Here is a 26,832-nt window from a genome sequence, read left to right on the forward strand (position 1 = left end):
TACCAACCCCCACGACTTTTCTTATTGGAAGAAGAAGACAACAAGTGGTATAACTGAGCTTCGCCAGAGTGAGGCAACTGTATCTACCAATGAGAGAGAGACAGACAACCCAAATAGAAAAATTATATATACTCCGTATATATATATATACCACACATGTATATATTCCAATTTTTGTACTCATAATAGCTGCAAATTTGTCATTAATGAATCTAATTAATTGTTGAAGCTATCCCATATTCATAAATGCTATGTTTAGGTATATCTAATTGATACTTTGAATTTGAAATTTAGATTTATTTATTTTTATTTAGTTTTTAATTCCAAAATTAATGTGTCTCAAGCTTTTTGTTGATCTTAAATTATCAAATAAATCGAATTTGAAAAACAAAAAAGAATGAATACATTTTTTTTTAAAACACCAAATTGACATAAATGCCCCTAATAAAATTAGAAATAATAATGTCATTTCACAATTTCACAATAAAGTAAAGTACATTTATTGTTTTTATGAAATTGAGTGATTTTAATGAGATCATAATAAAATTGATCGGTCGAAAAATAAAAATATTAAGTTCAGACATTCTAAAAATCACATGATTTATTTATCACCAATGGACCTTTTGTGGTGTTACAAAAATTTATACTTTTAGTTTTTTTGTTTTTTTTTTTAGCGTAGTTTTCAACTTGCTACTAAAAAAGTCTAATAAGTCCAACTTGTCCTCAAGTACACCGCCCTCGTCACCAAAACAAAACACAACATCTTAAATAAATAAATACAAACTAAAAGAAGAAATTTAAATACAATCAATTTTCATAGTTGTGTCCTACGTTGTTTTGGTCTTTTCCTAAAGCAAAATTATCTCAATTCACTATAACCAAAATTTCGAACTAATTTTTTTAACTATTTTTTGTCCCTTAATGCTAATATTCTAGATTCGAATAAAAACTTTTCCTATCAAACTTGACTAAGTCATGTCAGATTTTTAAAAGAAAGAATTTTCTCTTACATGGTGTAACGGAAAGAAAAACTAAATAATAATAATAATAAATAAACACATAATGCTTCCTCTTTCCTCTCACAAATAAGAAATTAAAAACTCTCCCTCTTCCCTATTACCAAAATCTTAATTCGCAATACATTACAGAGTATAGTTTAACGAACCATACGTAATAAAGTATAAATTAATGAAGATTTAAGAAAGTTTTGACTTACTGTTAAAAATAATTTTATATATTCAAACTAAATCGTTTTATGAATTTTTATTTTGTGAATTTAGAAATATTAAACACTAAGAACTAATTTTTGGTTTGTGATTATTTTCTTTTGAATCTTTTACTTACTCTCCCTCTAATGCTATTTTCGGTAAGAAGGAAAGAAGAGGTGTGGAAGGAAAATAGGAAGGAATGAACAAATTTTCTTCGTTCGACAGAGACGATATAAGGAAATAAAGGAAAATAGGAATGATGTACTTCATTCTTTACAAATTTTCATCTGCTCAAATATGAACGGAAGATAGAAGAGAAACAAGTAAGCCTATTATAGAAGTTTTAAATTACAACATCACCTTTCATAAATATTTAATAAATCTCATAAATAAAGTAAGTGATGACTTTAATAGTAAAAATAACTTAAAAATTTATCTTTCCTTTTATCCTACCGATCAAATTAAATTGTCAGTTTTTTTCATTATCTTCCATCCAACCGAATAAAAAGAGAGAAATGCTTAATCTCTTTCTTAAGGATGTCTTAGTCTTCTTTTCTTCTCTCTCTTTCATTCAATTTTTTTTCCTTCATACGGAACGGAGCATCAATTTTGAGAGTTTTTTTTAGTTATAATATGTAAAGATAGTACTCTTTCTTTTTTAATTCTAACTTGGCCTAAATAGAGCATATTTGGAAATCTATGTGTATATATATAAGATAACATTTGGATATATTTTGTGGTTTAATTTATGAAAACATGAAATAAGTCACGAGTACACATTATGTCCATTTGATTTATTTTACTATTTTTCAAAGAAAACTATCTATATTGGATTGATTTGACTTCGGTTACATTTTTTTATTTCCCACTCCGCTTGTCATGTGCCCAATTGATGCCTTCATTGTCAAAGCAAGTCTGCTTGCCTTGCACACTCACATCTCTATAATGTCTTATGGAATTAGATATGTGTGTAGGAGATGGCTAAATATTTATATTGTTTAATTTTTTTATTTTATTTTTAATATAATAATTTATTCAATTTGAATCAATAATATAATAAAAATTGAATTATTGAACATAATTTTTAGATGCACATTCATCAAAAGTGTTAGACAAATATTTCATACACATACCCATGTTCGAATAATATATCAGACACAGTTCAAATGATCTATTATCAAAGAATTTATATAACATAGACACACATGTATCGAAATTAACATGACATTTTGTAATATAAATCATTTTAATGTAGTTTGTTTTTGTTTGTTTTTTTTTTTCACCTTCCTAAACATAAAACCAATCCATAGCTTTTTGATTGGCTTCCTAAAAAGAAAATTACTAATGCGGATTCCAAATATTTGAACTTGCATTCTCCATTCTTATATGAAGTACTCAGCGATCTAAATTCCATCATTGGATAATAATTTAGGATACCAAAATCGGACAACTCCGACTTATTTACATTAGTAGGACTGACGTCATCTTGATGTCATTAATTTTCACGAAGTCATGATGGCATCAGCTCGACTCATAAAATTAGTCGAATTTGTTTAACTATTGGACTTTCTATTATTATTATTTTTTATCACTGCAACAAAAAAAATCCCAATTTTTATATTAAAATGATATATGAAATATGAATTTTGAAGTGACCATTTAATTTCAAAGAACAAACCCTAAAAAAATTTTCTACTAATATCTTTGTACACAATGTTAGGATGTGTGGAGTCCAAGATTCCAATATGTAAACACTATGAACAATATAAGCATGTATATATATATATACACATGAATTAGGAAAGCCAAAATGTGGCATAGCACACCAACAAAGAATATGCGTACCTTTGACTATGATTTTTGACCTACTCCGTAGTTCAAAAGTCAATGCCATACAGAATATATTCCTTTAGCCCCAGTGGTGTGTATCTTTTTTTCTACTACAATTACTTATATAATAAATTTAGGTAGGTGGGTGAGACTAAATCAAAACCTCTGACCACAGGTAGCTGCGTATGAAAGTCAAATATGTTCAAATTATTTTTTATTTTTTTCTTTTTGCAAGCAACTCTGATAAAGTTAACCTAATAAATGTTACAAAATTAACAAGTAGTCCAAAAATAAATTTGTAAAACATTTACATTTATAATTTAAAGTATTATTATTTATCATTTAGATGATGGGTGTGTAGTTGGATTAGATTAAATCTAAACCTATCATGTTACTCGTGTACAAATATTTAAAAATGCTACTTTTAAAATTGAAACTACTCTTGCAACAATAACAAGAAATTACCTATCCTGATAAACTTATGATTGGTTAGATCGGAACTAGGAACATCAGATTTTGTTTGGATAGTCCAATTCCAGTTCACACACTCTTAACCCAATCCAAATTCAAACCGGGTTAGAGTAAAATGAAGGTTGGGTTCGGAGTGGTTTGCAAACGAGCATTCGCGAACAATTTAGGCTCTGTTTGTATTCGTTTATTTAGTAAACAAACTTAGCCCAAAAAAGATTTGATATGCTCATTTAAATAAACGAGCCAATCTCCAACATATGCATGCTCGGCTTTTTGTCAATCTCAAACATGTGTATGCTCGGCTCGTTTGCTCATGAACATGTTCATAAACAAACTCGTATGAGTGCTTGTTTTGAGTTTGTGAATAGATACACAAATATATATGCATATATAATTATATGTAAAAATATGATATATATTTAAGCTTTAACTCTTTTAGATATTTAATGATTTAAACATATTTTTTAAGCCCAACCCAACCACATTAGTTTTTTTGTTTTCTAAAATCTAAATGAAGCATTAAGTCCAATCCAACCCAAATGCAGCATTAAGCCCAATTCATCCAAATAGCTTCCTTCACTTTAAAAGCCCAATAGCTCAAGCCCATCACATACATATATATGTATATATATATATACATTTAAATATCTAACCCTAGGGCCTAATCAAGACTTTCATTCCAAAACCTAGCCTTCACTTAACAGTTAACACTCCACAACCACGCTATCAAACTTCCTTCCGCGGTCGGAGGATTACTCCTGGCTACCATAATTTTACACGAAGCATATTCTAGGTTAGTCTGTTCTTTCTCTCTCATTTTATTTCATACGCTTTAAACATAAACTCATCCTCTCTGCATCATGACTATATTTGGATTGACTTTTCAAACATTACTTTTTGCTTGTGGGACTCAAAAGCTATTTTGAATAGTATTTGACATATTTTTTTAGATAGAGCTTTGAGTTTTAGAAGAATATTTTGGAGAAGCTGCTCTTCTGTAACACATTGGAAGACTGTATTTGGAATGATAGGATTCCACGGAATTTGATTTTAGAATGAAATTTATGTTATTTGGAAACGAAGGAATTCTAACAAGAATCTGATTTCATCAAAATATTGTGGTTGTAACAAATCTGGGGAAAATTGACAGAATTTCTTAAGATTTGTGACGAAGTGAGTAACAACTTTTCCGAAGTATCTTAATTTTATTAAAATATCCTCCTCTTTTGACGTATCACTTTCCCTATAAAATGAATATTCGCGTGGATTCTCAGTCCTTTTATTGTCTTTCTTTCTTTGCATCAATCCTTCTCTTCTAATATGCAAAAGCAGGCCAAACTGTAAACTTTTTTCTACTCTATACATCAATTATGCTTTTTTCTACTCTATACATCAATTATGATCTCTTTAATAAGAAACACATCAATGTGATGGTTGAAAAAGGTCCGGGAGAAGAAATGTTTTCAGATCTACAAGCAATGGAGGGAATTGATAAAACTTTTTTATTTGCTGGTCATGATTTTCTTATTTCAGATCCGGTAGTCGTTGAAGGATTTTTTGAATGCCCAGGTCATATGCGTAAAGATTGGTTGTCATGGAATATGACAAGTCTTGAATGGTTTTTTTAGTTTGTTTAATTTATCTATTTTTGTTCAATCTCTAAAGCTAATTCAAAGAGAAAAATAAAGTACTTTAATTCATTTTAGAGATTCATTTAGATATTTTATTTGTTATTAAGATTGATTAATAACTCAAATAATGTTTGAGCATGATGTTTTAGAAAATTTGACCAAATTAACTTATTTCACTCTCTTTTTTTTAAAGAAAAAAAAAATGGTAACAAAACATTTAATTTTACATAATAAAAATTTAAGAGTAAAAGTAGTATATTAAAATATTGTTTCATAATATGTGGTTTTTTTTTATTTTTTTTTTATTTGTGGTTTAAGTTGACAAAATTATTATAAATAACAATTCTGGTTTAAGTGCCAAGATATGTCATGCAAACATAGCTTTACTTAGGCAAGTAAATTAATGCAAATATACGAATATACAAAGAGAGCGGCCAGGCCAATCAAAACAAAAAGGTAATTCATTTAGTTAGAATTCCAGTTTATTCCAAACACATAAATGAAATTCCAATCCAATTCCTTTTCCAATTTTAAATCCAAATCCTTTCCAAACAGAGCATAGGCGATTTAATGAAACTTACAAAATCTCAAGCGTACCTTTACTTTTATTCGTTAAAAAAATAAAATCCCTAACATGTCCTATTTAAAAGAACCCTTCTTCTTTCTCAACATTACGCTTTGCCTAAGCCTGAAGTCGTGAACCCCCTAACAACAAAAGTAAGCAGCTACAAAATCCTCTCTCAGATTCTTCTCAGGTAAAACTATTTTCTCTCATTTGTTCTTCATTCCAACAGTACGAAACTCAATTGATATATGTGGTATGTGGTTGTTAGTATCTCATTATAAAGATTAATTTTATTTATATACCAAATAAATATTTTCTTTTGTTTTTCTTATATTTTCTCCCAATGCCACCGGCAGCCTCCACTATTATGAACGAATTTCTCATATTCATCATATTTTACATACCTATTTATTTATTTATTTATTTATTATTATTATTATTTTTTGTGATTTTGTAATTGAGTTTTCCAGTTTGAAGTTGATTTTGATGATAAGATATATATATATATATATATAGATAGTGTGTATGTTTTTTTATCGGTATACAATTTAGGGTTGATTAGAACTTCTGACAATTGATTTTGATAATAAGACTCTTCTAAACGTAAACGAGCTTCGAGTCGAGCTCGAATTGCTCTCGAATGTCGCCGCCGAGCCGAGCTCGAGCAAATCACTAATTGGCTCATCTCGGCTCGATTGCAGTATTATCAGTTTCATTGGAACGACACCGCCACGTTGATACGGCACCGTTTTGTCCACCAACGAAATATTTAATCGTTATTTGTTGTCCTCGCAAGACTCTCTCCCCTCTCTCTGAGTCTCTCAATCCGGGAATCAAATATCGGAAGGTAAAAGCCCTAATCTCCATCTTTTCCGAACATCTGTATTATGGTTTTGATTTTCCGATCTCAGTCTGGCAAACAACTTTGTATTGGGGTTTGTTTCTCTTACATTTCTGCAATAAATTTCAATCTTGTAGGGATTTCTATTTATTTATGCTCATGATTTACAGTATCTCCTTAGGATTTTTCACCTCTAATTACTCAACTTTACAATCATCAACCACTACTTATACTTATGAATACGATCCATGAATGATTGTATAATTTACCATATGAGAACCCTAATTTGGTTCAACTTGTAAATATTAATCGTAGCTTTCTTGTTCTTTGTTTTTTTTTTGGCTGTTTTATTGTGCAGTTTTTGTTGCTTATAAGCATTTGTTTGATTGATATGATTTAAAACAATAGTTGTTTCGTTTTTGACAGACATCTTGAGGGTAGTAAGAAGACATGACGACTGCAGCTCGACCCACATGGGCACCTGCTAAGGGGGGTAACGAACAAGGTGGTACTCGAATTTTCGGCCCCTCTCAGAAATATTCGTCCAGGGACCTTGCAGCTCACACAAATTTAAAACCCAGGTTTGAATTTTAGTGAACTATACTCTCTATGGATATGCTTGTGTCCTCTCTTAAGTTCATCACTATTTTTTTTTTTTTGATACCTTTAATTAATGTGTTGATGCGGTCTTAAGGCAATGATCCCAACTTTTATTCACACCAGATAATTTATTTGTGTATAATTTATAGTTTTAGGGGAGTCAACCTTTATGATTTTAACTGAGTTTTGGTACTGTTGTAGATATGAATTAAAATTTATACTTGAATAACCCGTTATTTCTACAAAATATATGCAACTAAGTTACTAACATTTGTGTGTTTTTCAAGTTGCATCCAACTAGTCATCTTCACTGCTTTTCCTACTGATCAGGAGAAGTTGGGATTTGACAATAGTAGCCTAAAAATTGTTGAAGAGAGGAGGGATGGTACAAGATTCCATTGTTGAATTTCATCCCCCTTACCAAACGGAGCATTAGGAAATCTGGTGAGCCAAAATTGTTAAACAATTGTGTGGTTTCCAAAACTAGAGAAGGACCATATATTTAGCTTCTGTCAAGTAGCCTATTATGTTTGGAATTTGCTCATCTTGAATGTTTACTCAATTTGGAGAAGTTTGTTGTCACTTTTTTTTGCCTTGTTATGAAGCATAGAATATCCAATGGAAGTAACAGAACCAGATGTAGAAATGCTTGGGGGGTTAGGCCTTGATGGGTCTCTAACTGTAGCTAGTAGGTTCTACGTGTAAATTTATGTTCTAGACCCTCAGGTCAAACCAAGGCCAACCATCCCAATTTATACCAATCTGGTTTTGGTTATTTATTTGCAACTGAGGAATCACAGTTGTATTACTACTGACATGTCATCACGTGCGTATTTGGCCATTTCTCTTCCTGATGCTTGTCTTTGAGAACCTTTTTCTGACCGATGTGTGTTGTTACAGAAAGGAGGGGCAAGACACCAAGGAGGAATTGCAGAAGAGGAACCTCCGTGAGGAGTTGGAGGAGCGTGAGCGGAGACATTTCTCTTCGAAGGGTAAGGGCTATGTTGGTAGAGAAAATATTTTCCTCTCTTTTTTGTTACTCATATTTTCCTTTACTCTTATTGCCTATTCTGCTGGTCACTAGCATTTTGTCCTTACATAAAATTTAATTGCATATGGTTGCAGAAGACAGAGATCGTAGAAAGGGAGGGCATCTTCTATTGGAAGGTGAATGCTATTTGATCTTTTGGTAGCAGTGCCAATTAAACTATTTATCTGTGTGCGTGCGTGCCTGTGCACATGCCTATCTTATCAACTGACTTTGTACTTTTTACAGGGGCTAGGAGAGATGCAGAAGACCGAATCATTCCGCGCAGTGCAGACGCTGATGATGCTGATGTTGAAGTCAAAAGTGAGGACGAAAGGTGCCACTCTTTGCATATATAACTTAATTAAACACACTTATGATGGCATATTCCTTGTATTTCTGACATGGTTTGATTATATAGCTTATGGCTCATATGTACTTGTTAGTTGTTTTACTATTCCTGATTAGATTTCATTGGCCTTTTCATATTAGCCATTGTATTCATTTGCTATTTGGATTCTGTTGTATTAAAATTTTACTATTTTGTGATCAGTGATGACGAAGACGATGATGATGATGAGGATGACACAGAAGCTCTTTTGGCTGAGCTAGAACAAATAAAGAAGGAAAGAGCAGAAGAGAAACTCCACAAAGTAAGTTTGGTTTCATATCTTCTATGTTTTGGAATTTTTTACTGAAGTCATGAATTTTCAATAGGATGTTTTGTAACGTATTTATGGCAATGTGCTTTTTTTGGGGCACATTATTACAAAATCCAAAAGTTGGCACCATTTTGTTTTTGAGTTTAAATCCAAAAATTGACATTAGTTCATGAGAGTTTTTCCCATTTCCTAAGACAATTATGATAATCATCAGTTAAGGATCACGCCTAACAATTTATGTTTTTGGGCAGTAGTTGAAATGTATTACCACTTGATACTAGGATTGGGAAGATTAGGGTTTGAGATGCAATGAGTGAACTAAAAGAAAAGAGCGAGAAGAAGGTTAATTACGTGCTAAATTATCGAATATTTGAATATTCGGACACTCCCATTCAGTGAATATATCTAGTTCCCAACTAGCATATAAAACGAAAAATTCTACTAGTCAAACCTTTAGTGAAAACATTAGCCAAATGTTTCTTTGATGGATGAAAGGTAGGGGTGCACATGGTCCGGTTCAGTCCGGTTCGTGACGGAACCGGAACCGATCTCAACGGTTCCTTAAAAATGGAACCGGAACCGTTGAGATCTGGAACCACACCGAACCGAACCGGCATTCACGGTTCGGTTCCAAGGAACCGTTGACTGTTGTTGACTGCTACAATGGAAACCTAGAGTTTCTAGGAGCCTTGCAAATCTCCGGCCACCCCTCTTCCTTCCAAGGCTTGATATGAAAGGTCATTCTGGTACACAAAAAAAAAAAAAAATAGAAATAGAATAGGATTTAGTTTGCAAAACAAGAATTACAGTCTTACAGTTTTACAGACCTTGATTAATTGATTTAGAAAAAAAAAATTTAAAACAAAACCCATACATACAAGTTAGCAGTTGCAGAGAGAGGGGGGCAAGCTTGAGAGTTGAGAGACAGCGGCTGAAGCTTGCGAACGGCGAACCCGAACTGGAACAGCGGGCGATGGAAACTGAAAGATATGGGTTTTGATTTTTTGAACAATCTGAAATGATATGCCGATATGGGTTTTGAACTTTTGATTCTTGCAGACAGATAGATAAAGTGAAATATTTGGGTTTTGAACTTCTGGTTCTTGTAGATTTTGTAGTTTGCAGTTGCAGAGAGAGAGAGAGAGAGAGAGAGAGAGAGAGAGAGAAGTTCAGAGTCGAGAATGAGAATAGAGATGGAGGCGATTGGGGAGGCTGAAATGATTTATCCGAAAAATATTTTGTTTTTTTGGTTTAGAATTACTAATAATATAATCAAATATATATAATATATATATTACGGTTCGGAACCGGAACCGAACCGAATCTCAACGGTTCCTCATTTTAGGAACCGGGACCGGAACCTGAACCGTGAGAACGGGAACCGAAGTCTCGGTTCCGGTTCCAGTTCCAGTCCTCCAGTCCCGGTTCCACGGTTCTTTTGTGCGAATCACTCCACCATTCAACTCGGCTTTGACAAAGTGCTTGTCAATTTCAATGTGCTTTGTCTTGTCATACTGAACTGGATTGTGTGCAATATTGATGGCTGCCTAATTACCACAATATTCCATTATCAATGCTGATGTCAGAATGATGTCATCATATGGTCTGATATCAGCACCCCTCTGCTATTTAGTAACACACTAATGAGTATTTTTTTTTTGTCTTTGGGATGGCTTTGGGACTTAGATTTAGGCTCTAATACCAAGTTGAAATGACTTACTAATATACTAGGCTTGGGAAGATTAGGATCTGACATACTAGAGAGAGTGAGAGAAAAGGGTTCAAGAATATTTCTGACATCTCTAATCTGTACACCTCATCTATTTATATAATTATATTATTGAATGACCAACAGTTACAAAAATACTTCAAGTGCTAACTGAATATTTGAATATTACAACAGAAATGAAATTTTTGCATAAATGGCAACTGTCAAGTCATGACAAGGGCAAAATAACCTCGTAAATTCATGCCTTTAGTTGAATTTATTTTCTGAATACATTTGATGTTGCATAATGTAGCTTATTGCTGCAAAACTGCTAATGGCATTGGTTTTTTGCAAATAATTGTTGACGTGCAGGAAAGACAAAAGCAGGAAGAGGACCTGAAAGTGAAAGAAGCAGAATTGATACGAGGAAACCCTCTGCTAAATAATGCAACATCTTTTAATGTCAAAAGAAGGTCAGTTGCCTTAAGATCTGACTACAGCTCTGGTTCTTTAATAAAGTTTAAAGGTGCGTTTATGAATTGAGTCCGGTGCTGCCCTGACTTTATTCTTTTCTTATTCTCGTTGGTTCAGGTGGGATGATGACGTGGTGTTTAAGAACCAAGCTCGTGGTGAAGCCAAGACTCCCAAGCGCTTTATTAATGATACTATTAGGAATGACTTCCACCGCAAATTTCTCCAGAAATACATGAAGTAACTCCATCTATTTAGTGAATGAAAGACAAACTATGGTGTAATGAAGTTCAAAGAATATCTGTTCTTGATTGTTTGTATGTACTAAAAGTAAGCAATGTTTCTGACTAAGAATTTGGTTAAGAATTCTGAAAGTCAACATCTGTCTGACTCCGTGGTTGGATGTTGCTGCTCTCTATGGAATTGGCAATAATTAATTTTATCTTTTGGATTGGTTATATTTGACGTGCATTGGTTACTTGTCTTGGTCAGCATTTACCATTGCTTTTGTACTGAATTGGATATTTGAATGTCGTTGCATTGTGTATAATTTGCAACAATTCATTTTTTTTAGGGGCCGACTTATATGTTTGGCCTTGGTATATCGGTGCATTGCCGGACACCTTTGTGTCACCGGTGTTTTCTTTCCCATGATTTTTCCTTTAGGAACGGGCATGTATTTTGTGATTGAATCATGATTCTCAAATGTTTAGATGTGGAATTCTGAGCATGTTCGGTCAGGTTCTTGATGTGTTCTGCTGCATGGTGATTGTTACTAGCATTTCTTGAAATGAAAAATCCAATACTTACCAAAGGGCAAATAAAATGGGAAGAATATAAAAAACTTGAGAAAGTTGATCATAGGGGAGGAGATTGAGTGCTTAGGAATACTAGGCAAGCACGAGGAGAAAAGAGAGAAAATTATCTTATGCAAATAAATCCATGGAAAATGTACAATTTTTTTGAATAATAAGAGACTACACAACTACTATTTAACACACTAAAAAGAATGGAAAAATAAAAATTTTAAAAGAAAGAAAGAAGAAAAACAACCCAGAGACCAGAGAGAGAGCATATAATCAATAAAACTGGACAAACATGCTATGTAGGAGGAGTGGTTCTGGGAACAGATTGCCAAAAAATTCAAGCCCCTGAAACAACAGCTTCTGCATTTCTTCTGTAGTACAACCCAACATTTCTTCTTGTAAAAATACGCATTAAACTTGCTGTGCATTCTATGTGTCATCTTCCGATGGTTCTTCCAGAACAAATTCCACATATAAATCCTTAAGAGCGATCACAACAGTGGTTATCAGCGGCCCCATTATTGCTCCCTGTGTAGCGATAGACACAAGCCACAATTACCAACATCAGTCACAACATTTTAGTTCACGTTATAGATTCAGTAACATATAAGCCTTCTTTTAGACCATACAAAAATTACCAAATATTTAACTCATAAAGCAGCAAGTGCAGACCATCTATAAGAGAATAACATCTTCGATAATCAACAGTCTTAGAAGATCTAATTCATCTACCTGCACCTTATTCTTCCGCAAGTATTTAAGTCCTCTTTTTCAAGAAATTACAGATGAGATTATTAACTTCCCGTGGCTTCTAGAACACCTAATTTTCTAGGCAGAAAGCCAGTATAATTTTAAAGGTTGATCATTTTTTATTTTATTTTTTTGTGTAAACTTCTAAAGGTTGATCCTTAACTTTATAGATATAACTTCATAGTTATTGCTCTCTGTGTAACTTCATAGATACAAGGTTACAAGCCACAGTTGCCATTAATCACAACATTTTAGTTCACGTTATAGGGTCAGACACACATAAACAAATCTTTTCCTTCAGACCATACAAAAAATATCAAATATTTATACTCATAAAGCAGCAAGTGCGGACCATCTATAAGAGAGTAACATCTTGGATAATCATCAGTTTTAGAGAATCTAACTCATCTCCCTGCACCTTTTTCTTCTGCAAGGATTTAAGTCTTCTTTACAAGAAATTACAGATGAGATTATTAACTTCCCGTGACTTCTAGAACACCTAATTTTCTAGGCAGAAAGTGAGTATAATTTTAAAGGTTGATCCATTTTTTCAAGTCAAGTCTTCTCTACAAGAAATTTCAGATGAGATTATCAACTTCCCGTGACTTCTAGAACACCTAATTTTCTAGGCAGAAAGCCAGTATAATTTTAAAGGTTGATCCATTTTTAAAGTCTCAAGTCTTCTTTAAAAGAAATTACAGATGACATTATTAACTTCCCATGACTTTTAGAACACCTAATTTTCTAGGCACGAAGCCAGTATAATTTTAAAAGTTGATTATTGACTCTATAGTTTTAACTTCAACACTCATTTGGAAAATGACATTCTTAAAACTGTTTAAAAAAACAAAAAAAGAAGAAACTAGCTTAGGGAAATCACAAAGAGCAACTAATCCATGCAGAAATGTGATAAATAAAAAGAAAAAGAAAAGAAAAGGGAACAAATTATTGGCAGTTTACCTCCAATGCAGATGGAAACAATGTCATTCCACCAATGATGCTAAGCCCGGTAATATATGCACTATGACCGGGTATATCCTCTTGAATTTCGGAAATACCGTACTCAATAAGCACAAGATGGATAAAGGACAAGCTGATGGCCAATATATATCTACCATCCAGTACCAACTGCAAAGCCGCCGGAATTGTTGAAAGCCAATAAGGGAAGATTGGCAACAAAGGACTGATGAATGCAAGCACAGTAGACACGTACAAGAAGTGTATCGAGTATAATCTAAACAAAAGCCAAGTGAGACATCCTTGAAAGAAAGCAATCTCAGCAGTAGCTAAGAGAACACCAGAAATAGCTTTATCTAGAACTTCAACACATCGAGTCCTAGCAGATTTTGAAATGGGAAGCATACACATCACTTGCTCTGTTACCCCACCAGACTCTGATGTGATCAAATAATACAAAACCCAAAAGAAAACCATTGATGAAGACACAAAATTGAAGAGACCTGCAGCTCCAGACACAATGGATTGACCAATCGAGAACATGAGCTTCGCGCTGCCACCAAGAACCGATGTGCTACTAGTGAACACACGTTGTGCAACATCCGTTCCTTGACTGACAAACCCTTTTGTCTTCTCAATCAAATCCTCCCTGGTGATTGGTAATTCTCTAAAGATTGCATCCACTTCGGTATAAATCCCCCCCCATTCGCGATTTACAACCCTCTTCCTCAAGCTAAGAAGTTTATCCGTGTATCGGGAAGGAGCCATCAGAGCCTTAGAGCGCCCGGAAGAGTTCAAAGATGGGTTTACCACAAAATGCTTGATACCAGTCACAAACTCTGTCAAATTGTACTGCATTGCCAAACTATCAATCTGCACAAACACAGTCTCATATAACTTGGTAGTGTACATATCCATCATTTCAGGCACATCATTCTCTTCCATCCATTTCTTAACGCCAATCTTCTCTGCATAGTTACTCTCTTCTACATGAGATTTCAGTGAAATTACAGCATCCTTACCCTCAACTCCTATTTTATATGAAAAAAAAATCAAACCTAACAACGATCCGACTATCATCCCAACAATCAACCCAATAGCCACAATTGTCTTCAACCTTTTCAATAGCCCTCTGGTGAAAACTGCGCTCATCGCGCTGCGACGAAAGCTCCGACTCCTTAATGATGAAACAGTAGACATGGTGGAGTCAACAGTATTAGAAGTAAACATGAATCCCAATCCAAGAAGTGATAGTGACCCAAAGCTACCAAATTCTTCATAAGCCACTACAAAAACCCCAAATGAAACAAGCCAACGAATCAATCTCGAGAACCCACTTCGATTCCTCCTCAGACCATCCGATTTCTTCCGTCGGAGAAGAAACCGGAAGCACATTTCACGAATATCGACTAGGGTTCCCACAACGACCCTAAATATTGCTACAGGGATGGCCAATACAGTCTCTGTGAGCCCTAAATTCAAGGGCTCGAACCAAAACCCTTCTAGGGTCTGTTGAATTCCTCTCAAAGGGATGGAACAGAGCACGGCCCAGAGAATGGGTCGCAAGTATTCTCCAAGTAATTTGCACACAGCGTACAGAATAAAGATGGTGAAGGCTAGGCCGGCGTGGGCCATGGCGATGTAGAGAGCGAGACGTACCTGGGCGTCGCCGGAGAGAGGGCTGTGATCCGACTCATGGTTGGTTTTTGTGGACGGCTCCGGCGGCGGCGGTGGTGGCGACGCGTGGTTTTGAGGTGTGGCCTCGGGTTTTCGAATTGAGGCAGATCGGAACATGTCTTGCCATGGGACGGTGGAGGAATTTGAATTGGAGTTGGGGTCTGAATATGGCACCAGCTCCATTTTCGACATGACTTAGAGAGAGGGAGAGAGGCACAGATAGAGGAGGAGGAGGAGGAGGTGGTTTAGAGAGAGAAACAGGGAACAACTGCCTCAAGAGCCGACAGAACCCAGAAACAAGGGGATTCAAATATTCAGATGCAGTTTTATTCTGCTTAGTTGTAGAGAGAGAGAGAGAGAGAGAGAGAGAGAGAGATAGAGAATTGGGGAGGAGAGAGAAAGTAACAGTCAGTCTCGGGGGAGCTGGGTTTCTTCTGCTTCCTGGAATGTGTGGGTGTCATTTGTCAGAAAGCACTTTTGACCAATGACTACAGTGTGTGTGTGAAGTGCACCCGTCGACTGTCGAGAGAGAGAAAGTTGGACCCACATTTATAATAATTGGCTTCGAATTTTATGAGTTGGACCCACATATAGGGTTTTTTATTTATTTTTCACTACTATATAAGATAAGATAACAAATTGTAAATGGGCAAATGAATTTAAACTCGCGCCAATTAGTCGGACCCATGTGAGTCCCAAAAAATATTTTTCTTTTTTTCCGACAAGGAATAACTTTGTCTAAATTTCCCAAATGAAAAAGTGATTTTTTTCTTTTCTAGGCAAACAAAGACAAAGCTAAACAAGATCCGAACTTAGCACATCAACTAGACCGGTGGAAATCCCAACCAAGGTCATTAAGGAAGAGAGAAGAGCCTTTCGACCAACCCAATGTGCCGCTCGATAGTTACTAAAAGTGATTTGTAATAACAATTTGTTTTAAAATTAATGTAACTGCACAAAGAATGTAACTAACGTAATCATAAATAAATGGAACTAATTAAATCAAATAAAAAAACTATTTAGTCAAGTGTTTTTTTCGTAACAACATACATATATTTCAATTATACAAATAGCGGCACGTATCAAAGTTCAAAATATAGCATTATTACAAAAAAGTCATCTGCATGTCAAATAAATCTAAAACTTAAAATGTTGATACCAAATTGATTTGTACCCAATAGGGATAAATATTTATCAAAATTTTTATTCAAGTGCTATTTTATTTGTTAACTTGCTTTCATTTAGACAACCAATAACTTTAAATGGAACTAATTAAACCAAAAAGAATAGTTATTTATTAAAATTTTAATTCAAGTGATTTTTTTATTTGGTTTAATTAGTTCAATTTATTCTGCGTTATGTATCATTACATTATTTATACAATAACTTTAAATCGTTTATGTGTGTTACATTGCTATTACGTTATGTACCGACAACTTTAAATGGTTTAATAAATAATTGAAATGTTTGTATGCTATTACTTCATGTACCGATAACTTCAAATCGTTTAATAAATAATTTTTTTATTTAGTTTAATTTAATTCAAGTGCTTTTCCATTTCTTACCTATAAAAAAAAAATAGGACTAGTAATTAATGTTTACTAATTATGTGAGTTTGAAAATTTCAAAATTTGATTTAATTTTCTTTAACTAAATTTGAACAACCAATTAAATATGAAATCTTTCGTAGTCATGCACAAATTTAGTTAAAAGACCATCCAAATCGAATACTTTTTCGGATTAAGTATTCCACTATTAGAAAAAAGTTCATTACGATTAGAAAATCATAAAGGATAGAATATATATATACACACACACACACATATATCATATTTTTTTTCCCGAGCCGTCCCATTCCATTGCTAGAAAAAGAGAGTGCTCTTGCAGAGAGTAAGAGCTGTCTGCATTAACTAGAATTAATAGTAGTCGAAACAAGGGGACCATGTAGTAGTTCAAAGGAGGTATGCTAATCAAATTATTAATCATCTACTGATCATACATTTATGTAGTGATGTGTCTTAATAATGGAATAGTGTGTATATATATATATATATCAAATTGAATTTAGAAGAGCTCTCTATTGTGATCATTGTCAAAGGAAAACAAAGAGATACTTGAACCATGTGATATATTGTTTGAACTTTGACATTTCCAATATGCAAGACCCGTGGTCGAGTGATCTAGTGATATTTTCTCTTCTTTTAATTTAAAAAGTAAATGAATCGAGTATTTCCAAGTACGGTGTAAGAGTTGATTGTCCGGGGAATAAAATATTTGTATGAGGCCAGTTGTTGAAAGAATTGTTAGGTGCATATAAAAGGCAAAAGTAAACTAACTAGCAGTACTCTGCTGGGATTCCCTTTACACACACACACAAACACTATGCCTAGTGTTTCTGTTTCTGAGAATTTCTTTGTCTCTTCAAGTATTGGATTAACCAGTTCATAAATTGTTTTTCATATTTTTTCAACTATAAAGACCACATTTTGCTAGTGTTCTTCCTAGTCTTACAAAGAAATTGGAACTTCTACAGATTCGGGAAAAAAAAAAAAAAAAAAAAAAAAAAAAAAAATCACTTAAATTACATCAATAATAGTTGCAATTGTATCATTGAATAAAATAAAAAGGGAAGTCACCAAGGTAGAATCTCTAGGAAAATGGCTTTCCATTTTGTGACACCAAATTAGTTGTTCAAAGATGGCATACGTTGATCTTTCTTCGAAGGCAAAGGTAAGCACAAAACCGGTAACCTAGTGCCATGGCCAATAGGACCCAAACTTCCTTCAATCCACCATTCAAGTTCACCGTGTCAAATGAGGGTGAACTCTGCAGAGTTCTGCATCCTCCTTTGCTTTCACACTCGTACAGTTCATCTCCGGAATATTGCACCTTCAACAAGAGTCTAAAGCCATAGAACATGAAAGATAGGTACTTCAGCCACTGCATAAACGGTGGTATGTGCTGCAATGACAAACAACATATCGTCGTTAGTTTCATTCTCGTGTCATGGAGCTAAACCTTGTGAATACTTGCCATTATCGTTTTTTTGCAGAGCAATAAGAACTATGCCAGGAATGTAACTGGAAACAATTTACATTTTTATTCATGTTGAATGCAGATTTTTCGTAGAGCACCTAAAATTTGTTAGCAACCAGAATACTTTATTCCTAGAACAACTCCACTTGTGGCATGCCAGTGATTTATAATTTACAAACAGTCTAAGTCCGGAAAAAGGAGGATTGCAAGCTTGTTAGCCAGCATTAACCTTTTTTTAGTACTATATGAACATTATAACCGACTCCAAATAGTTGGAAAAAAAGCTTTGTTGAGTTGAGTTATATGTTATCATGACTATGGACTTTAACATTTATGAGCAATGAGATAAAAAATAGTCGTTTTTCGTCTAGAAAAAACAAAGAAAAGTAAAGGAAAAACAATCCCTTTTTTTTTTTTTTCAGTAACAGAAATTTGCTTTCACAGATTTTGAGTACCTGAACATAGTAACCTCCGGTAAGGAGAAAGAGCATTAGTATGAGAGAAGCAATCATCCCGGCCCTTTTAATACTCAGAACTGCAGCTCCAAAGAGTTCTCCGGCCCCCTAATTAGAAAAATGATTCAATTTATAAGGTTTTTCCAATGGAACAATAAAATAAAATAGAAATAACTTAGAACTTACTTGGCTTGTAATAGCGATTAACAATATTGCTGCCAATGTTGAGAAGAAGGTAGGGATTGTTCTCTTGAAGCCAGCCATAAAGTATACAATGGCCATGAAAATGGTAGGATAGAAAACATGAGCCACCATGTCACACATGGTGCTGCACGCGTAGTACACGCTTAACCTGTACATATCTGCCTTCCTCTCTTTCACCAAATAGATCTTCTCAAATGGGAAGACGTACACAGCTCCAAATAACGACGAAGATGTCCAGAAAATGCAGATGTAGAACATCAAACCAACCTGCATTTGGGAACAAAATGTCATAGTTTTTAGGTAGAAGGACTGATTTTTTTGAAAAAAAAAAAACCATAGTATTTGATTAATTTTAAGGATTACCTGATCTCGTAGTTGAGCCTCAGTCTTAGTTGTGGACTTCCACCAAAGAAGACCTAATAAGACCGCCACGCCAAGTGCTTGAATTAGTCTTAGCCTATCAAAGTAGTCTCTCCATCTCTCTTTAAATGTTCTCTTGGACAATATCCTGAATTGTTCCCACCAAGTAATAGTCCAATCCTTCTTAATCTGAACTGCTAAGCGAAGATGCTCTGCTGTTTCTGCTGTCCGATGATTCTCCTCCTTTTCTTTTGGCTCCAATTCAATTTTGTATTTGAGTTGTAGATACTAATTTGCCATAGAAATAAATGTTGAAAGAGTGAGTAAAAAGATATAGCAAAAAATATTTGAAAATGAGAAGTGACAAGGCATGTAAAAATGTAAAATTCTCACTTTGATAACAACCCTCTCACATTCAGCAGTGTCTTGTGGTGCATGTAAATCTTCCGGGACCCTAATGTCATTCACTTGTCCGGTTGCTAAATCCAACAAGAACTCAGCAGGATTCATTGCTATTTCTGGGACGAATCTCAGAGACGAGAAGTACTCCATGGAGCCTCTAGCATTACCATAGTACATTGGGTAGCCTTCTGATATCAACAGAACCTTGTCAAACATGTGAAACATCCTGCTCGAGGGCTGGTGGATCGTTGTGATTATCGTCCTTCCTGCCTATAGACATTCTAAATCTTTAGAACATTTCTCATTCATGTCAAGTTCTGTTTTTTGGATTGTTCAGTTGCATGAATAAATCAATTAAAGAAATGCATGCTAGAGGATGAGAATCAAAAAAAGAAGAAAATGGTGAAAACTAGTCACATGTTTTGACTTGCATATACTGAGAGTTAAGTACTAAAATTCAGTATTTGTGAAAATTGAGGAGAGTTTAGTACTAAAATTTTCCGAAAAATAGAATATAATGCAGAAAATTTATGTGGATGTTGATTGGAACTGCAAAGAGCAAGATTCCTATACCTTCGAAACTCCTTGAAGAATCTGAAGAAGTCTATTTGCAGAGGTAGAATCAAGTCCTGAAGTTGGTTCATCGAGCAATAATAGCGAAGGATCAACAAGAATTTCATGCCCTATACTGGTTCTTTTTCTCTCTCCCCCGGATATCCCTTTAATAAATCCTCCTCCTATTCGCGTGTGACGGCATCTAATTTACATAAGAAATTCAGAAATGTATCACATACTTTCATTATCATCTACAAACAAAAATAAATCAAGCCAAAGTTCCACACAAACCTTTCAAGGCCTAATTCCTTAATGATCATCTGTACTCTTTCGTATTTTTGTCTTCGGCTCATACTGCTCGGAAGCCTTAAAAATGCAGCAAAAACTAAGGTTTCTTCCACTGTCAGTTGTGGGAAGAGCACATCATCTTGTGACACAAATCCAATCCTGTGAAGTGAACAAAATGGTAATTGATGCAAATACTATAAATCGTGAGAAATATAAATTATATAGTTTGCTAACCTCCTCTTAAGAGCTGGATTATAAGCAATGTCGTTGTAAGTTATAGTTCCTTTAACATTTTCATGTAACCTCCCTCCTATAATCTTTAGTAATGTAGTTTTCCCGCTACCGGAAGGGCCCATCAGAGCAAGAATTTCCCCAGGGCCAATACTTCCTGTTATACCCTTCAATATCTGCTTGTAATTATCTTGTTCCATGTTCAGCTGTGAGGCCACCTTTGACACTACTGCCTTCACAGGGTTGGTAGGAGAAGATTGGCTAATTCTCACCTTATATTCCACATCTTCAAACTGCAATGAAAGGAAAAACAGAATATTTGTGTGTCTATATACATATATATACACATGATCTAGTAATTAATGCAGCAATTTAATATAGTTATCATATTGTAAAAAGCACAATTATGTACATATGAACACAAAGTGCATTACAAATTGATTTTCCAAAACATTTTAGGCATAATTCCTAGTGTCGTGTTGTCTAGTATTCTGAAATTTACTTATCTGCACAAAACCATCAATATTTTGGCTAATATCTTGAAAATAAGAAACCAAATGTAAAAGATACACAACCTTGAGAAATATAGGAAGGGAATGATCTTTATTTGTCATTGAAATTTACTTTTTCATATTGTAAAAGGCACAATTATGTAGAGATAAACACAAAGTGCATTACACTGTGAATTCCCAAAACAATTTAGGCATAATTTATGGTGTCATGTTGTCTAGTATTCTGAAATTTACTCTCCTGCACAAAACATCAATATTTTTGACTAGGAAAAAAGATGTAATTGACACCAACTGATTCCCCGACCACTCACATGGCTATACAATATGGTAGAGTTCACATATGCCTTTGTGAGTAGTCGGGAGAACCGACTGTCCTCAAATATAGCAGTACTCTTTTTGACTAATATCCTGAAAATAGGAAACCAAATGTAAAGGCACACTACCTTAAGAAATTTAGGAAGGGGGTGATTTTTATATGATCATATATGTGTGTCCATATATATATACATACATACATACATACATGATCTTGATATTGTAAAAAGTACAAATACGTAAGCATGAACACAAAGTGCATTACAAATTGAATTCCCAAAATATTTTGATAATTATTTCTGGTGTCATGTTGTCTACTATTATGAAATTTACTTGTCTGCACAAAAGCATCAATATTTTTGACTAATATAATGAAAATAAGAAACCAAATGTAAAAGACACACTACCTTGAGAAATATAGGAAGAGGGTGATCTTTGTTTGTCATTGAAGTATCATCTTCAATATCAATCTGAGAGTTCCTATTCCCAAGGTAGGTTTGAGACATGAACTCAATGTTGTGACCAAAGGCATTGCTCCCTGCAATATGCAAAGAACCCATGGTTGGAAGGGACAATGCAAGGTCTTGAATTTCATCTTGTCTCTCCATCTCCATGTTTTTTAATAACACACTACTCAAAGGCTCAATCTTCTTTTTACTTAACAGGGGTCATGAAAATATGGAATGTGGGTAGTAGTGAATCAATTGTGACAAACCAAAAGCTTGCCTAAATAATGAGGAAGAAAGTTTGCTGTTGAGCCACATGCTTTCTGTGCTTTGACTTTAGGAACAGGATCTTAAAGAGGACCCCCCAAAATTAGAAGGAAAAAAAAATTGAAACATACCCTTGGTACCCCCCATTTCTTGCCTTGAGAAAATGCCAAGGACATGAATAGGGAAAAAGGAATATCTATATATATATATATTGGGAGTATTCTGAAAAAAATCTAACTAAACTATATTTACCATGGTAGATTGTGAAATTTATTTCAATCTTAAATTTTCATAGTTATTAAGTACATAATGGTTACAATTCTAATTTTATAAATAGAGCCTCCATAATCTCATGAACCAGATATTATAGAGCATAATATTATAAGCAAAATCTACACAAATATAAGTCCATAGAAGAAAAGAAAAAAAATACAGGGGGAGTGAGATTATACCAGGAAAACTCCAGAAACCAGAAGGAATTTGCAGATATTCATTGCATACGCAATCAAATAAAGTTTTATTAGTCTATCCTGTGAACATTACCAATGGACATCTACGGCAGAAGACCTACTTAGATTTTGAATTTTAGTTGATAGGAAATAAGGAAAGAATGATACTGATAGTATATTATAGGGTAAAATGTACAAAAAAAAAAAAAAACAGAATCAGCAGTTAATCCTTGAAGTATGCATTTTTGTTGCACCTAGTCCCATCTGACACTGTTCCGGTGGGATCTTACCATTAAAGTGACCCCATATCATACAATATAATTTTAATGACCATAATACCCTCGTGAGTATAAAAAGACACTAATGTTCCTTATTGTAACTATTAAACTCAAACACCTTCTAAACACCTCAAACACACCCTTATGTCTACACACACACACACACACACACACTAATAAAAACCATGTGCGATACACGTGATCAAAAGTTATTTTATAATTTTAATTAAAAATTATAGAGAATTATCAAAATAAATTTTATTTTTAAATAATTAATTAGCAACTTGTTTGAGTAATTACAATTTTAAATATTAATGAAATCAAATGTATTATTATTATTTTTTTTTGCATATTCATGAATCATGAGTAATAGATAGTATTCTAAGAGGAAAGATTAAAATTTAAGGAGTTACAAAATTTTACTTAAATAATTATTAACTATGATATAAATACTAGTTTTAGATAAATATTAAAATTCATAATTTTTAAACCATTAGTCATAATTGTAAATCATAATAGGTCAACAACATAAAATGGTAAAAGATAAAAAGTAAAACTTCTTAAGTAACTATAAGTGTATAAAATAGTTCTAACTGCTTTTTTGACTTTGGGTGTGAAGTTTTAATAGATTTTTTTGGTTTTTTTGTTTGGACAAGGTAGCTCTAGGGACTTTTTTATTACAATATAAGTTTGACAATGGAGTGATTTTACTGGTGATAATTTAAATCCACTATTTGTGAATGTTGAATTGTGAATAGCTGAAAAAATGAAGTATGAGACAAATATTGTGAAAAAATCACAAATATAATTGAATTTGTGACTTTGTGTACTTTGATTTGCACATATAAAATGTAAATAAGATAATATGATTCATTTCTTTGGTTAGGAGATAATTCAATTTCAAATATAATTATTGATTATAATTTTCATATAAATTATAAATACATCAAATTAAAAAAATAAAGTTCCGAATAGTATTGAAAAGAAATATATTGATTTTAGTGAACTATATTTTATTTAGTGAGAGATTAAACTTGTAACAGTAGAAAATAAAATTACTTTTTGGATTAAATTAAGTAAAATCATATAGAAAAAAAAAAAAAAAAAAACCTTGTGTCATAGTTTAAAAATCTATATTTCCTTTTAAGAAATGCAAGTTTATACTAATTCCTTTGTGCATGGAAAAATCAATAAGAAAACAAAATTTGAGAGATACCTAATATTTGAGATTGGCAAGATTCATGGTCAAAAAAAGCCAGCAGAGGAAATTGAAATAATATTATTTGATCAAACTTGATGGTCGTGTGTATATAAATGATATGCCATATTGGTGGAACGAGTTCTATTGTTTAAAAAGAGTTTATCTTTAAGTAGAATTTGGGTTAAATTAATAGTTAAAGAAGGAATAAATATTAATTATCTCATTTAATTCATATAAAAATTATAATAGATGAAGAAATAGGTTGTTAGAAAAGTAAATCGTAATAAAGAAGCAAATTGGTAGGAAACGAAGAAAATTTATATATATGTACCGATCTCACCAGTTTTTTTATATTTTATTTTATTTTTAAATACTATGCAAATTTATAGTAAAATAATATAATTAGGATCCTACTCTATCCCTTCTATCTCTTTTATGTTGTAATAGAAACTCTTTATTATTTATTATTTATTATTTATTATTTATTATTTTATTTTTATGTAAAATGTATAAATTTGTTATGTATTATATTATGGGAATAATTTATAAAGAATTCAATTATTAAACTTTTTATATATTTCCTTATCTAATTAGGATAAACTAAATTATTTATTTTCTTTATATATTTCTTTACCTAATTTGGTTTCCTTTTATTAAAAACCTCATAATAAATAGGTGATTTAAGTTTTATAAAAATTCTTATAAACACCATATATCAAATAAATAAAAAAAATTCATAATAAATAGGTAATTTGTGTTATAATTTTAAAGAGATAAAAACATTATTTTTTAATTAAACTTTTTAATAGGAATTCAATTATTAAACTTTTTAATAGGAATTCATTATTAAACTTTTTATATATTTCTTTATTTTATTTTCTTTAAATATATCCTTGTTTAATTATTATTATTTTATTTAAAAACTCATAATAAATAGATAAATAGATAATTTGTGTTAGAATTTTATAGAAACTTTTTTAAAAACTCTTTTTATATCAATTAATAAATATTTTTATATATTAATTAATAAATACTAAAATACTAAAATATTGAAACTCTTTACACTTTTAATAATAGTATTAATATAGATATTGATATAGATATAGATGTAAATTCATGATTGGGAAAAAACTAAAAAATAAAAATATTTTTATATATTAATTAATAAATACTAAAATATTAAAACTCTTTACACTTTTAATAATAATAATAATAATATTAATATAGATATAGATATAGATATAGATATAAATTACTGTTGACCATCTTCCCAACGCGCATGATTGGGAAAAAAATAAAAAAATTCGTGGTGGAATTAAAAAAAATTCAGAATTGGGACTGGAATTTGAAGAATTCTTAGACAAAAGCACATAATCGTTATTGTGCGAAGATTTTGACAATGGCTTATATGCTTTAACATGTCCCCAAACCCTAGCCCTTGTATATAGCTCCCTCTTTCTGTGTGCGCATATATATATATATATATAGCTCGTGTGTTCATGTAAATTGCAGAACAATGGAAGGTTTTTTTAGAGGAAGCTAAAAAAACATGTACAGTACATATAACTGTATATATATATATATATATATATATATATGAATTGAAAAAGATGAACAGTGGCGAAGGGCATAAGGTTGTGTTTGGGTGTGGTTATTTTTATTTTTGGCTGAAGATAAGATTTGCTTTGTTGTCACTTTTTGATTGGTTTATAAAATTATCAACAAGAGTAATTTTTTATCTTTTAATATTTCGGATCAAGTAGTAATTTATATAAGAGTAATTTTTTATCTTTTAATATTTCGGATCAAGTCGTAATTTAAGGGGCTTGTTGTAATATGCCAATAACTCACGAGATTAATGTCCAAGTTAAGCACGCTTAACTACAGAGTTCTGATGGGTTCACGGCCATCACGGCTTTAAAACGCGTTGTGTCACCGAAGGGTGTTGAATCTACATATAGTACTTGCCCCATCCACACCCAGACGATGTGGGATTGTGCACCTGTAGCTCGCCCAGTGTGGTAACTTACTGGTACCCCCTGCACACGCTCACACACACTCGCCCACAAAATCGCCACATATATATATATATATTTTCTCCAAACAGTAAGCCTCAAGCACAAGAGGAAAAATCCTCGTTGAGGACAGAAACAAGCCATGACGGCCAAACTTGCAAATGCAAGTCTCCCTCCCCTTGATGAAAAGCCCACTTACCCACTTGATGAGTAACTTTGTTACATAATCTAGGACACATAAGAGTTTAAATCCTAAATTACTAAATAACAGAGAGTCAATATTCTGAATAATAGCCATACAAAAAGAGTTAGATGGTCGCAAATTTACCACGAATTGACAATTCACTTCAACGTCAACATAAGCGTAATCGGACTGACAAAGCAACTGCAGACCTTTTCTTAAGACCAGAGCTTCCGCAGCCTCTGCACTGAAAACTGTATCAAAAAACACGGATGCCACCTTGATAGCCTCTCCTTTTGCCCTACATTATATATGGTATATTGTATTAGCATATAAAAAAAATTTATATATGTACCGTATGGTATTTATTAGGAGTATATTTACGGTAAACGTTCGGTAACATTTTTTACTATTGTTGATGGAGTGAGGACTA

At 32.9% G+C, this 26,832-nt stretch overlaps 3 protein-coding genes across 3 annotated transcripts; 1 reads left to right on the plus strand and 2 right to left on the minus strand.

Moving 5' to 3' along the window:
* The first annotated feature begins 6,397 nt into the window (after positions 1-6,397).
* Positions 6,398-11,472, plus strand: LOC132312403 (uncharacterized). The gene is made up of 8 exons (XM_059810761.1): positions 6,398-6,552; positions 6,973-7,127; positions 8,047-8,138; positions 8,272-8,313; positions 8,423-8,510; positions 8,727-8,826; positions 10,916-11,016; positions 11,135-11,472. Exons 2-8 carry the CDS (start codon positions 6,997-6,999, stop codon positions 11,256-11,258), a joined length of 678 nt encoding a protein of 225 aa, XP_059666744.1. The 5' UTR covers positions 6,398-6,552; positions 6,973-6,996; the 3' UTR covers positions 11,259-11,472.
* A 445-nt stretch (positions 11,473-11,917) lies between these two features.
* On the minus strand, positions 11,918-15,668 carry LOC132312402 (uncharacterized). The gene is made up of 2 exons (XM_059810760.1): positions 13,531-15,668; positions 11,918-12,348 (listed from the first exon to the last, which is right to left on the minus strand). The coding sequence occupies exons 1-2, from the start codon at positions 15,394-15,396 to the stop codon at positions 12,250-12,252; spliced, it is 1,965 nt and encodes a 654-aa protein (XP_059666743.1). The 5' UTR covers positions 15,397-15,668; the 3' UTR covers positions 11,918-12,249.
* A 2,044-nt stretch (positions 15,669-17,712) lies between these two features.
* LOC132314975 (ABC transporter G family member 26) lies at positions 17,713-22,176 on the minus strand. The gene is made up of 9 exons (XM_059813735.1): positions 21,970-22,176; positions 20,739-21,028; positions 20,508-20,663; positions 20,235-20,418; positions 19,653-19,931; positions 19,263-19,547; positions 18,882-19,166; positions 18,696-18,803; positions 17,713-18,165 (listed from the first exon to the last, which is right to left on the minus strand). Exons 1-9 carry the CDS (start codon positions 22,174-22,176, stop codon positions 17,896-17,898), a joined length of 2,064 nt encoding a protein of 687 aa, XP_059669718.1. The 3' UTR covers positions 17,713-17,895.
* Positions 22,177-26,832: the final 4,656 nt, after the last annotated feature.

Source organism: Cornus florida, unplaced genomic scaffold (genome assembly GCF_030987335.1).
Source record: "Cornus florida cultivar Cherokee Brave unplaced genomic scaffold, ASM3098733v1 CherokeeBrave_3.0.0_Hap2_Chr06, whole genome shotgun sequence".
In the NCBI taxonomy this organism is placed as follows: domain Eukaryota; kingdom Viridiplantae; phylum Streptophyta; class Magnoliopsida; order Cornales; family Cornaceae; genus Cornus; species Cornus florida.

Bases quoted from the DNA above. Each gene is read 5' to 3' on its own strand.
- LOC132312403 (XM_059810761.1), top strand. From the start codon at position 6,997: ATGACGACTGCAGCTCGACCCACATGGGCACCTGCTAAGGGGGGTAAC. The intron at 8,139-8,271 runs GTAAGGGCTATG...ATATGGTTGCAG, and splicing joins GAGACATTTCTCTTCGAAGG to AAGACAGAGATCGTAGAAAG. The intron at 11,017-11,134 runs GTCAGTTGCCTT...TCGTTGGTTCAG, and splicing joins TCTTTTAATGTCAAAAGAAG to GTGGGATGATGACGTGGTGT.
- LOC132312402 (XM_059810760.1), bottom strand. From the start codon at position 15,396: ATGTCGAAAATGGAGCTGGTGCCATATTCAGACCCCAACTCCAATTCA. The intron at 12,349-13,530 runs GTAAACTGCCAA...ATCGCTACACAG, and splicing joins TGTTTCCATCTGCATTGGAG to GGAGCAATAATGGGGCCGCT.
- LOC132314975 (XM_059813735.1), bottom strand. From the start codon at position 22,176: ATGGAGATGGAGAGACAAGATGAAATTCAAGACCTTGCATTGTCCCTT. The intron at 19,548-19,652 runs GTGAGAATTTTA...ATGGCAAATTAG, and splicing joins GTGAGAGGGTTGTTATCAAA to TATCTACAACTCAAATACAA. The intron at 18,804-18,881 runs GTAAGTTCTAAG...TTTTCTAATTAG, and splicing joins TAATCGCTATTACAAGCCAA to GGGGCCGGAGAACTCTTTGG.